At 43.9% G+C, this 13619-nt stretch overlaps 1 protein-coding gene across 1 annotated transcript in view; it reads left to right on the forward strand.

The window, feature by feature from the left end:
- Positions 1-13619, forward strand: part of RYR3 (ryanodine receptor 3) — a 399907-nt gene that overhangs the window by 143414 nt on the left and 242874 nt on the right. Inside the window, exons 26-27 of the mRNA XM_032621721.1 lie at positions 3867-4000; positions 5807-6048. Coding sequence (XP_032477612.1) covers positions 3867-4000; positions 5807-6048 — 376 coding nt within the window. The remainder of the gene's footprint in view (positions 1-3866; positions 4001-5806; positions 6049-13619) is intronic.

The raw sequence follows: 13619 nt of genomic DNA on the forward strand, positions 1-13619 counted from the left end.
AACCTGCTCAGTGTTATCACAGATTAATATGTTTTATTGTCTTCTTTGTTTCACAAGGATTTGGAGCCACGTGTGAGAAACATACATGGTAAAGTAGTAATATCATTGGTCCTGAGAAAGTATAAATCAGAACTGAAAAGTTAACCTGGGGTGGGGATTTGGGGCAGGAGGGGGCGGTGCAGAAGAGAGCACAGGGAAGCAAACCATTAACTCCCACAGACCTGCTACAGTAGCTCCACAAAATCACCTCTGAGTTCCCAGGCAGCCAACGTAGACGCGTTCCCAACCACCCAGTTCGCACATCCACAGTGAGAACAGAATCTGTTCCTCAGGGGCAGCAAAGCACTCATTTCTCAAATATACAACTTGACCAAAAATTCACAGAATTAAGTACATTTTGCTTTTTTTTTTTTTTTTTTTTTTTTTTTTTTTTTTTTTTTTTTTTTTTTTTTGCTGTACGCGGGCCTCTCACTGTTGTGGCCTCTCCCGTTGCAGAGCACAGGCTCTGGACGCGCAGGCTCAGCAGCCATGGCTCACGGGCCCAGCCGCTCTGCGGCATGTGGGATCTTCCCAGACCGGGGCACGAACCCGTGTCCCCTGCATCGGCAGGCGGATTCTCAACCACTGCGCCACCAGGGAAGCCCCATTTTGCATTTTTAAAAATTGTTTTTATAGATAAGTCTGAGGACAAAACTGCAACAGCCAAATGATATGTCCATGGATGTACAATACCTATTTCTTACCTTTAAAGCAGAATTCCCCCAGGAGCCTGTGTCTGGGGTAGTGACTAATGGAGATTAAAAGCACAAGAGAGGATCTTAGATGAAATGTGGTGTCTTTGAAGAAAATGATTACAACTAAGTAGCAAATGAATCCACAAAGTGGGCCAGGGAAATTCTCAAGTTGGGCCAGTGTACAGATTAGAGAAGCCTAATGCCTAAGACAGACAACCCCAAATTCTCACAGTGAAGTCATTGAGGCCAGCCAGTGGGAGGGCTCCGTGCTGTGTGGCCGTTCAGAAACACAGGCTCCTTCTGTGTAGCGGCCCCACTGTCCCCCAGGACAGGACTTCACAGACTGTCATGTGCTTATGAATCTCTTGGGAATCGTGGTAAAATGAAGGGTCTGATCTGGTAAGTCCGGGGGTAGGTCTGAGCATCTGTACTTCTGGCATCCTAGGTGATGCCAGCGCTGCTGGATCCCAATAAGGAGACCCTTGGGATTTGTAATCCTTCCTTGGAACTCCACATCCAGCTGGAAAGAGAGAGGGAGGGTAGGGGCTAGGCATGAAAGCAGTGTACATCACATCCACCACTTTCCACTGGGCAGAACTCAGTCACGTGACCCCACAGAACTGCAAGGGAGGCTGGGAAATGTAGCCTCTCTGCTCAGGACAAGAAGGCAGAGTCTGGTGACCGCTGGGCAGTACCTGCCACAGCCAGCCACTCATCCCAGAGGTCACTGGGATGCTCCCTCTCTGTCAGAAAGTACAGATGACCCCTAGCACTGTGTGCATGTCCCCCACGTGGACTGGCCCATCTATACTCCCTTCACTTTTTTAAAAATTTTATTGGAGTATAGTTGATTAACAATGTTGTGTTAGTTTCAGGTATACAGAAAGTGATTCAGTTACATGTATACGCATATTCATTCTTTTTCAGATTCTTTTCCCATATAGGTTATTACAGAATATTGGGTGGAGTTCCCTGTGCTATGCAGTAGGTCCTTGTTGGTTATCTATTTTTTATATAGTACTGTGTGGGTGTTAATCCCAAGCTCCTAATTTATCCCCTTCTCCACGTTTCCCCTTTGGTAACCATAAATTTGTGTTTGAAATCTGTGAGTCTGTTTCTGTTTTATAAATAAGTTCATTTATATCATTTTTTAAAATTTAGTTTTCACATATGAGTGATATCATATGATATTTGTCTTTCTCTGTCTGACTTACTTCACTTAGTATGTCATCTCTATGTCCATCCATGTTGCTGCAAATGACATTATTTCATTCTTTTTTATGGCTAATAGTCCATTGTATATATGTATCACATCTTCTTATCCATTCCTCTGTCGATGGACATTTAGGTTGCTTCCATGTCCTGGCTATTGTAAACAACACTGCAGTGAACATTGGGGTGCATGTATCTTTTTGAATTATGGTTTTCTGCAGGTATGTGCCCAGGAGTGGAATTGCCGGCACCCTTCACTTTTAAAAGAACCCATTTAAACTTTTTCAGAAAAGGGAGTTTGCCCCTATTTCCCATTTTACCCAAAGAAATGCCTTCTAAAACAAAGCCTGAACGATGTCAGCACATTCTTTATGGTATCATTTATTTGTAGGCGACATACTACTCCCTTAGTCTGTGTGCTTTTCACCAAGGCTTTTTTCTTCTCACTGTTCCTATTGTATGTGGATTAAGCTCTGCTTCTTCCGGCTGTGACAGCAAGGCTCCTACAGCTGTCACTCCAAGGCAAAACAGATGAAAATGTGTGATAGGCTGGATGATAAGTATTTAATTTCCTGGCCATCTATGGCTCTTTTCTTAGAGTGGGAAATTATCCTCTGGATTTCCAGTGCCACAGTCAATATGTTTCGCGGAGTAGTAATGGTGAGAATCCTCCGTAAAACCGCCTTTGGGGTTCTTTTCTGCTTGTCCCGTAATTGTACTTTGTATTTATCTGGAATGAAATTGACATGCAGGGAGTCAGGTAGAAAATTAGTGTGTGAGAATTATGGATACAAATGCCATCAACAACCTAAAGCCATCCAACCCCACCAAGCATTGAGTCTTCGGTGGTCACCTTGTGAGACTGAACTGCGGCTGCCCCCTCCCTGTCAGCCCAGCCTGCCACAGTCCTGGCCGTTATTTAGCCCCTGCTGTTTGCACAGTCCTCCCCGTAGCGGGGAGAGGGAGGAGAGTGCCTGGCCCAGCAGCTTGCTCTGCCACCATAGGAACACAAAATCTGTATGAATGAGGACGCAGCACAAGGAGGCGGGGCAGACAGGCCAGCACGTGGCGGAAGCGGCCGGAGGCTGTTCCCACTTCCCAGGTGGCTGGAGAACGATGTGGATTAGGGACAGCGCACGACGGGTCTGGTAGATTCAGGGGCCGCCTGGTTTGCTTGCTCTTGTGGTTTGCTCTCACTCTAAGGGGGAGAAACGGTAGGTGAAATGTTTTTGAATCGGGATTTCTGGGAATATAAGGGTATCTTAGTGAGCTTTGATAATATCACAGCAAGAGACCCAAGACTCGGGATCTGCCCTGCTCTCCTCTCTGCCCCACCCACGTGAGTCCCAAGCCTGCTCTGAGCAAGGGACCGTAGCCAAATGGGAATCGCGGTGTGTTTCAGGAAGCATTGTATGAATGCCTCCGGATCTGCAGAGGGTCCCCAGGGCCAGGCAGGAGCACAAGTGTCAGCTTGAGGCCCACGGAGGGCCTTCTAGCACCTACCCTGAGAGGAGGTTGTGCCTGGGTTTTGTGCCCTAGATGACTCACCTCTCCCTAGTCCTGGCCCTGGCTGGGATATTAACCTAGACAGGCTGTCTTCAGAGCTCAGACTCTTACCCACTTTAACAGAACAGTGACCACAGGTGCCATGCCTAGTTTGGAGGGATGGGGCACAAGACTAGGACAGAGCAGTTAGAAAGAAGCCCAGCCTCATTTTCCCGAGGGGCAGCAGGCTCCCGGGCATCACTCGCTCATGCCTGGTGAGACAGGTGCAGCTTTCTTGACTCTAAACAGGTCCTCGCACCTGTCACCTGGCCCCCACCTTCACGAGACCTGCTTCCTTCATGTGCTGGCCATCAGGTCCTGCCTGCTGTGCCCTCCTAGGGGTCCTAAGGTCTGGCGGCGTGTGTCCTGCTGCAGGTTCTGGACGTGCTGTGTTCCCTCTGTCTCTGCAATGGGGTCGCAGTGAGAGCCAACCAGAATCTGATCTGTGACAACTTGCTGCCCCAGAGAAACCTGCTCCTGCAGACGCGGCTCATTAACGATGTGACAAGGTAAGGCCACCATCGTCATTCCAAATGCCCATCTTGTCCCCAGAAAGGAAAGGAAGAGGGCTGATCTCAACTCCAAAGCCACCTGCCCATCATTTCTGTGCTGATGCAGCCGCGTAAGACGAGACCAGGCAAATGTGTACTTTTTTAGGGCCTTGTACTCCAATCCCTTCAGCTGAGTTTCTCAAACTTCTCCTGTAAAACAGCCAAAGGTAGAGTAAATATATCATCTGAGGGCTAAAGAATATGGCCTTGAGAGAGGGGTCTACCATGTTTTATATTAAACATTAATGCATCTCTTATACCTTCTTCCTGACGTATTTATTTTTATTTTGCTGTACCAACACTTTTTTCTAAAAATCTTTTAAAAGAGTGGATGTCCCATGTTGAGACCATGATTTCTTGTGTCCTCTGGCACATGGCCGTTTACCCCAGGGCCATCTGTGAAGGCCAGGGTGAAGTTCATGGGCCCATGCAGAACCCTGGCCTACTGGTCCATACATGTGGCCACATGGGAGTCATGAACTCACTGGGCCTGGACTAGGGACCAACTTCAGCAACTTTCCACCTAGGCCCGCTCTCTACCCTGCAATGTGAGAAAAGAACCTCCCCTCAGAAGTGTAGAGCAGGCTCTGGTCTGCAAGCATCACACAGACTTTCTGCTGTGTACCAGTCTCGTTTTTCCCTTGTGAACCCAAAACTGACATAGCCCCAGCCCAGGCCAGTGGACCTCTAAGAGTAGGATTCCAACCAGGACAACTCCAAGTAGTTTGTGCCAAGCTTTCTAACCATTTTTGCTGGATACATTAAAACCTTTATCCCTTAACAAAGTTGCCTAATAGTGATGTCTCCACACACCCCCTCCACCTTTTTTGTCATCAAGCTTGAATTTTTTTTTAGCTTTATTGAGGTATAATTGACAAACAGAAGTGTAAGATATTTAAAATATACGATGTGATGGTTTGGTACACATATACATTGTGAAAGGATTCTCCCCATCGAGTTAATTAACACATCCAGCACCTCACACATTTACCTTTTTTTTTTTTAATGAGAACGTGTGAGTTCTACTCTCTTAGTGAATTTCAACTATACAATAGAGTGTTATCAACTATAGTCACCGTGTTAAATCCTTAGACTTTATTCATCTTATAAATGAACGTTTGTGCCCTTTTACCAATCTCTCCCTATCCCCCCAACCCTACCCTTGCTCTCTGGAAACCACTTTTCTGCTCTTTCTAGGAGTTGGACTTTTTCTTTTTTTTTTATGGATTCCACAGGTAATTGATACCATGCAGTATTTCTCTTTCTCTGTCTGGATTATTTCTAATAGTGACTTCTTAATGCTTTCAAGAGGCCATTGTTATTAATAAGGCCTAGGGGGAAAAGCTGATGCTATGAAAATGGTTTGGGGGTCCTTAAACCAATTTACCAGAAGATGGAACTTGAGTAAGTCAGTTCTTTCACTTAGAGAAGAAACAAGGGTTTGTAATCATACGATTCTGTATGACGTTTTCATCATCTTTACCTGTGGATGGCACTCAGTAAATGTTGGTTGCCTTGAATAGACTATTTGAAGAGATATCCTTTATATTTTATAAGGGAATTAATGTTGTCCTGACACCTCCCACTAAGAACTTGATCCAGTGTTGGAGGCTCGAAGCTTTTTGTACTTTAGAACAAGATAAAAATCACAAAATTGCTCTTGCCCTTGCTTTAATTGGGCCGATGCCTCCTGTGGTCTCGTTCAATTTGCTTTTTTACTTCTTAAGAGTCTGTAGATGCCACCTGTCCCATGTTTAATTTCAGTATTCGGCCAAACATCTTCCTGGGAGTCGCTGAGGGTTCAGCACAGTACAAGAAGTGGTACTTCGAGCTAATCATCGACCAGGTGGACCCCTTCCTCACAGCAGAGCCCACACACCTGCGGGTGGGCTGGGCCTCTTCCTCAGGCTATGCCCCATACCCCGGAGGCGGAGAAGGATGGGGGGGCAACGGTGTTGGCGATGACCTGTACTCCTACGGCTTTGACGGACTTCACCTTTGGTCAGGTGAGCACCTTGCTGAAGCTTTGGCCCCTTATCTCTTCCTGAGGATGATTGATGCTCAAATTGTTCAAACTGAGATGGTCACTTCTTGTTGAAATGATACAGACTCAAGTCTCAACTGATTAGATGGTTAAGCAGGAAGGGCATCACATCTGAAATGAGACTGTCCTGCATTTAAACCATGAGTCTGGCACTTCAGCTGCATGGTCTAGTACAGATTACTTAACTCTTCTCAAGCTCAGTGTCTGCTTCTGTACAATCCTAATTGCATAGACTTGTCAAGATTATATGGGTAAACAGGGAAGGAGAAAAAGACTGAGCATTTACTTACTGGGCAGTAGGCTACATATCTTTTGTACATTTTTTCTCTCATTTCATTCTTACAGTGACTCCCTAAGGTGGATAATATTGATCTCATGTTACAGACATGGAAACTGAGTACAGAGGTGTTTAATTAACTTACTCCCAATCACACTGGGACGGATCCACATCTGACTACAAGTCCGTCATTCTGTCGATGCAACATACTGCTTCGTGATACACTTTGTAAGGTGTCTGGGTCTGTGCCTGACACACAGTAGATGCTAATCTCTTAAAGGAATGCAAAGCTTCCTTTTTTTATATAGACATTGATGCTTTCCCCAAAGCGTGTCCATGGCCTGTGCCTGTGGACGAATGGGTTGGCTTCTGCCTGGGTGAAAATGTAAAACTAACCCTCAGGCTTTCACCCAAAGCAGAAGCTCTACTCCTCCCATCTGTTGTCCACAGTGTGTCTTATCTGTATCTTTTGTAAAACTGCAACTGGAGACACTGTGTCCCTTATAGAAATTCCTTAGGTAAGCGTTGTGATGCATGCCTCTTACATAAGGAACCAGGACACACATTTCTCCTTAAATCCAGTACCAGGGAAAAGTTTGTCTCCACAGGACAAAACTATGTATTTTCTTTTGTATCTGAGAACTACATTATCCATCATGTTTTCCTTCTTCCCTTAGCTTCCAGCTAAAACCAGTAGCTCAGGGCCTGGTCACACGTTTCTTATAGTTGGTCTTTACTTTCAATTGATCAGTATGGGGTTTTTTTTTTTTGTAATTTTGTGCTGTTTTATATTCAGTGTAAACATTTTTTAACTTTTAGGAATGGTGTAAATGTATTTATTTAGGTACTTCTTTATCTGGGATCATTTATGGGAAGAAATCGTCTGTGTCTGTTTTTGTGTGTCCCAGGGGACAGTGTGGTACAGACAAAAGTGGGTACGAAAGGGCAGGATGATGGGTTAGAGTGAAGTGGCAGTCTTGTTCTCATATCCTCCCAGCTTAACCTTCCCTGGTTCCATTTTCATGGGGGGTGGGGATGGATCTTCTCCTCTTGGTTCTCAGAGCCCCATCGTAGAGCCACTGTTTCCGTGGTGATATGGTCATAGTAGCCTTTAGCTTAGATTATCATCAGACGGCATAAGGCTCTCAGGAAGTTGTCTCCGGGGAAGTGATTTGAAAAGGAGGAGTCCTTATGCTCACACACATCTACAGCTCCTGAGTTTGATAAAATTGAATCTGTGGGGGAATGAGTGGGATTGAGGTGAGAAAATCATTACCTCCTGCCTGCTGGTTGCCACTCAGCTCCTGCCCTGTCCTCACCATGAGCCAAGCGTATTCTCTGGATCCCAGGCTGCACCAAATGAGAACTCTGGATTGGTTAAGGAAATACGAATTCACCAAGACCCTTGGATGAAGCAAAATGGCCCCTAGTTTCAAAGAGAAACTAACCATTCTCAAAGGAAAACATTTACTCCATCTTTTCTAGATTTCGCAGCCCTCTGTGCCCCTCCATGGCATATCCCTTTGTAAAGTCTGCAGAATAGATACATCAGTGGGTCAGGAGACAGACGACCCACTCGTTATGCATCCAGAAAGGGCTGCTGTCAGTGCATTTCAGGACGTGGACATCCATCCAGTTGTGTATTGTTCCAGGAGTGGACGGTGCCCAGGAGTAGACAGTGTTCCCTTCTTTCCTCTTGTCCACTCAAGACCAGGAAGCCAGATGTGCTGAGCCCACACGGTCATTACTAGCAAGGGCTCATCTGATTGGAAATACAGGGGAAGGGGGCTTGGGATTCAGTTTTTCAAAACCTGACTGTGGCTCTCTGAACATTATTCACATAGTAATATAACTCCGTATAGGTGCATTTGGGGGACTTCACCCCTCAGCCTTCAGCATCTGGTGAGATGTAGAGAAACCAGCATCTACAAAATTGGCACCTTTCATGCTCACTAAAACACAAAGCTTCCTTGGGTTTGGGCATCATTCTGAATTCTCCAAGCAGCACACAGGGAACATATATCTAGCAGAAGGCACTACAGATGGATATGTCATCGTGTGCTCCAGCAGAAGAAATAAGGTTTCTGTTAATGGCTTCTACCAGGACAGCAGTGAATTCTGGACTATCTGATGAAAGGGTAATTGTCTGATGTAGAAATGAAGTGAAGTGACGCTCTAACTTACTACAGGAGGGAATGGAGGGTGGCTAGGGAGAGAGAGTGGAAACTGGTCTGACAATTTTTCTTCTTTTCCTTGAGATGTAAATGCCCAGGTCCATTACCTTTATTTTTTTTTTTATTGGAGTAGAGTTGATTTACAGTGTTGTGTTAGTTTCAGGTGTACAGCAAGGTGAATCAATTATACATATACATATATCCACTCTTCTTTTTTTTTAAGATTCTTTTTCCATATAGACCATTACAGAGTATTGAGTAGAGTTCCCTGTGCTATACAGAAGGTCCTTATTAGTTATCTATTTTATGTATAGTAGTGTGTATATGTCAGTCCCAATCTCCCAATTTATTCCTCCCCCCCTTATCCCCTGGTAACCATAAATTTGTTTTCTACATCTGTGACTCTACTTCTGTTTTGTAAATAAGTTCATTTATACCCTTTTTGGTAGATTCCACATATAAGTGTTATCATATGATATTTGTATATCTCTGTCTGACTTACTTCACTCAGTATGACAGTCTCTAGAAATGGGGGAAAATATTTGCAAACAAAGCAACAGACAAGGGGTTAATCTCCAAAGTATGCAAAAAAACGCATGCAGCTCAATATCAAAACAAACAAACAACCCAGTCAAAACACGGGTGGAAGATCTAAATAGACATTTCTCCAAAGAAGGCAGACAGGTGGCCAAAAACACATGAAAAAATGTTCAACATCACTAATTATTAGAGAAATGCAAGTCAAAATTACAATGAGGTATCACCTCACATGGGTCAGAATGGCCATCATGAAAAAATCTACAAACAATAAATGCTGGAGAGGGTGTGGAGAGAAGGGAACCCACCTGCACTGTTGGTGGGAATGTAAATTGATACAGCCACTGTGGAGAACAGTATGGAGGTTCCTTAAAAAACTAAAAATAGAACTACCATATGACCCAGCAATCCCACTCCTGGGCATATACTCGGAGAAAACCATAATTCGAACAGATACATGCGCCCCAGTGTTCATTGCAGCACTAGTTACAATAGCCAGGACATGGAAGCAACCTAAATGTCCATCAACAGGAAGGGATAAAGAAGATGTGGTACATATATACAATGGAATATTACTCAGCCATTAAAAAGAACAAAATAAAGCCATTTGCAGGAACATGGATGGTCCATTACCTTTAAACTTACCTATGTGCACAAATTAAACCACTGCCTTGAACTGGTCATTAACTACTTATTAAAGCACAGAGGATGTTGCCACAGTTGGAAAGAATGGCAGAGCCCTTAACACTTTGTCAGTAGAGAAATTCAAGAAGGAATAGCATGGCTTTGGAGGTATGCCTGGGTTTGAATCCCAGCTCTTCACTTATTTGGTTTTTTTAACCAGGCAAAAAGACTTGGTTTCAGAGACTTGGTTTCCTCAGATAAAATGAAGATGATACAAGGCTCTTTGGAAATTTAAATGAAATGAGGGATGTGGATTTTTTGACACACACTAGATGCAAAGTAAATATGATTTCCCTTCCTTCAGTGTCTATGAAGTCAACCATCATCATAAGGACCAAGTCCAGAGTTTCTCACTCAAGATCATGAGATTAGCCCCATCCTGAGGGAGAAAAGAACCCAGGTTCCATGCTGAATGGGAAAGGAAGTTTTAAAGTGACATCCTGGGAATATGAATGAGCTTTTTCTCCGTGTAGGGGGAGGGCAGCCTTAATCGGTCTTTTTAGCCACGAAAGCCTATGAAGTCACTTTCAAGCAACAGCTGTACAAATATCCCCCATCTCAGCCCTGCCCAGCCCTCCCTACAGACTCCTGAGTCAGCCCAGCCACTGTGATTCTCCTTTCGGAGGAATGGCTCTTTTCTTGTCATCATTTTCTCCCTCCTGATGTAGCCTTTACATACGTAGCCTTTCAGAACTGCAGTCGGCGGTGAATTTGGCTCAGGGCAGCCTATATAGTACGTCACTGGTTAGGGAGCAATTTCACAGGAGGAAATCACACCTACCCTTCCCTTTTTGCAACTTTTTCCCTTGCAAAATTGGAATAAGCAAAGGAATTCACCTTCCCAAGAGATAAGTGATACAGAAAGTAAATGAATGGAATAAAATTGTATTTCCTGATTTCTTAGAACTTCTGACTCATCAAACTTGGATGAGAGGGTCTTTACGTGTCTCCCTACTAAGATGAGCTCCAGGGTATCGGTTCATCTATCAAAACACACCCTACTGTGACTTGGACTTTTCCAACCCTAGCACTGTGTGGAGAGGGGTCAAGGAGTAGCTGTAGAACACCAGCATTTTTATGTATTTGGATCTTCTCACTTTCCAATTGCCTGAATATTTGTGTTTACGTTATAATGCCAAACTCTGCGGTGCGTGGGGCAATGGAAATGCTGAGCGTCAGTGTTTCCCATTGTCTACATTACTCATCAGAAGAGACAAAATCCCTCAGTATTACACCCTTGGGTTCATTAGAAGATGTACGGCATATGATAAAGTGGCTTTTCCCTTTATCTTAAAAATGCTAGGCTTGGAACAGCCTTTCCAAGCTTCCTGGGACCTTCAGGTGGTCCTGAGCCTCTAAGTCAGGGGAGGTTTCTTCAGACTAGCAGAAGAAACTAGTAGCAGAGGCCACAAGACTTCCCAGACTGTCTCAGTAGGTGGTCCGATGATTACTCAGAGTTCCTAATATCTGGAAAAGCAGTTGAGGCGATTTAGAAAAACTGTCTGTGACATATTTACTTTTCCTTTCTACAGCATCACATTTCTATTGGTTGTGCTAAAAGCGTCAAATGCATCGTAAATGTATTTGAAAGTGACAGTTTTTGAGCACAGTCTTTCAATAAAGGGATTTATTGGTTTCAGTAACTCAATTTTCAAATCACTTTCCTAGACTCAGCCCTCAATGCTATGATTCTCCGTATTGTTATTTTTACCTAATATTATAAAGGACATAATATCCCTACAATGTTCGGGTGAGCTTATCTACTGTTAGCCTAGTAATTAACAAGTCTAGAGTTATAAAAGGAATAGTAATAGCATTTATTGTGGTTTGCAATGTGTCAGTCTCTTCCAGTTACTCTCTATGGAATAGTTCATTCAAAACTCACAATAGGGCTTCCCTGGTGGCGCAGTGGTTGAGAGTCCGCCTGCCGATGCAGGGGACACGGGTTCGTGCCCCGGGTCCGGGAAGATCCCACATGCCGCGGAGCGGCTGGGCCCGTGAGCCATGGCCGCTGAGCCTATGCGTCCAGAGCCTGTGCTCTGCAACGGGAGAGGCCGCAACAGTGAGAGGCCCGCGTCCCGCAAAAAAAAAAAAAAAAAAAAAAAAATAGGCTCAGACTATGATTTTGATTTGCCTATGGATGCTCTTAGCAAACGTTCCAACAGCAACTTCTACTAGGCACCAGTCTCTTAGAATACGGGAGTTAAAAGACAGTGTCCTTCACCACAAGGACATAACTTCTCGTCCTGGTGGTGGTTTTCAAATGAGAGAGCAGACTGGACAGGAGAGATACTCCCAGCCATCCTTCCTCAGTAAGGCTCTTGGTACTGTGGCGTGTTGAAGGCTAAGTAAAGCTCAGAACTCAGTCCCAGGTGGCATCAAAGCAGTGCTGTATGAAGAGCATCCCCCATGAAGGTTGCTCTTCATCTTTACTGGCTGAGGCTCAGACTGACACAAAAACCAACAGTGAATTGTGAGAGGGTGGGACGAGAGGGCCCTGGAGTCACAATTCAACCCTGTCAGTTTTGTCCTAGTTGATGTGGATCTCAGAAAGCTAAAGGTCCTTCTCATTTGTATTTTTATCCAGTAAGGATCTCAATACTTTTAAAGGTAGTTGTCCAACCCAGCATTTCGATAATTTCCTGGTTTTCCCAAATTCATGGAAATCTCTCAGGATTTGTGCAAATGACTACAGTGATGTTTTCCAGAAGTTAAACTAATTGAAAAAGAAACAGTTGAAGCAGGAAAGATTGGTTTTTACTGGGAAAACAAGAACTCTTAAGAATGAGACAATTGTGGCAAAGTTTGCTGAGTTTTAATACCAATAACAGGCTTGAATATGATAAGGAAGGAAAGATTCTGGGACCCTGGGATAGCTAAACTCCATAAAAGGAGCTGAGAGGACTCAGTCTTGTCAAATGGAGACATTGGAGAGGTATCAAACCTACACACTCATCAAGTTTGCTTAGATTTGTTTTGTTTGAAATAGTGTTGACTGTAGGTCCTACAATGAGGAAGTTGTTCTTCATTCTCAGTGATGAAACAAGGTATAAAATTGTAAAAACAGAGTCTGAGGCCATCCCAGGCTAATTTGCCAATATGCGTTGAATGTATTAGGTGCTGTTGCCCTGTTGTAGTGCTGGTGGTCCAAGTTCTACATCCTTTATTCCCCTATCATCCCTCATCAGGCCCCCATAAAGCCCCACGTTCCAGCCTCACCAAACTCTAGCCATTCTGCAAATGTCATACACTCATACACTCCTCTTGCATAAGCTGTTCCTGCTGTCTGGAATTCTCGTTTCTTTCTCATTTATCTGGTGAACCTTTCATTCTTCAAGTTTTAACTTGTTCCATACTCCCAGGCTGACTTTGCACCTTGTCCTGCCTCTAAAGGCATCTCGTCATGTACACCTTCATTCCAATAGTTATACTGAATTGTAGTTCTTTATTTGAATGTTTATTTTCCACAAGACTATGGATTTCTTAGGAGCGGGAACTGGATCCTCAGTCCTTGATCCCCAGCCCCAAGTACAGTATCTGGCACAGTGTAGAGCCTCATTACTGTTTGTGGAAGGGTGGGAGGGAATACAATATGATTTTGTCAGTCAACCAAAACAACCACAAGGGGGTACCTAAATTTTTTTATTAAGGAGAATGTAGTAGTTTCACTATTTTAAAATGCACCACTTAGTTTGGAATCTATTACTAGAATAGCAGTAACCACGGAAAAAGAGTTCTAAACTAAGATTAGGAATATTACATAGCATAGATATACGTACAAAATTTATGAACTCACATAGTCATCATAAGGGGATTTTTAAAAATTGCCTTTTCATGGCGTATTATGAAGCTATTAAAAAT

This window comes from Phocoena sinus, chromosome 2, assembly GCF_008692025.1.
Source record: "Phocoena sinus isolate mPhoSin1 chromosome 2, mPhoSin1.pri, whole genome shotgun sequence".
Lineage (NCBI taxonomy): Eukaryota > Metazoa > Chordata > Mammalia > Artiodactyla > Phocoenidae > Phocoena > Phocoena sinus.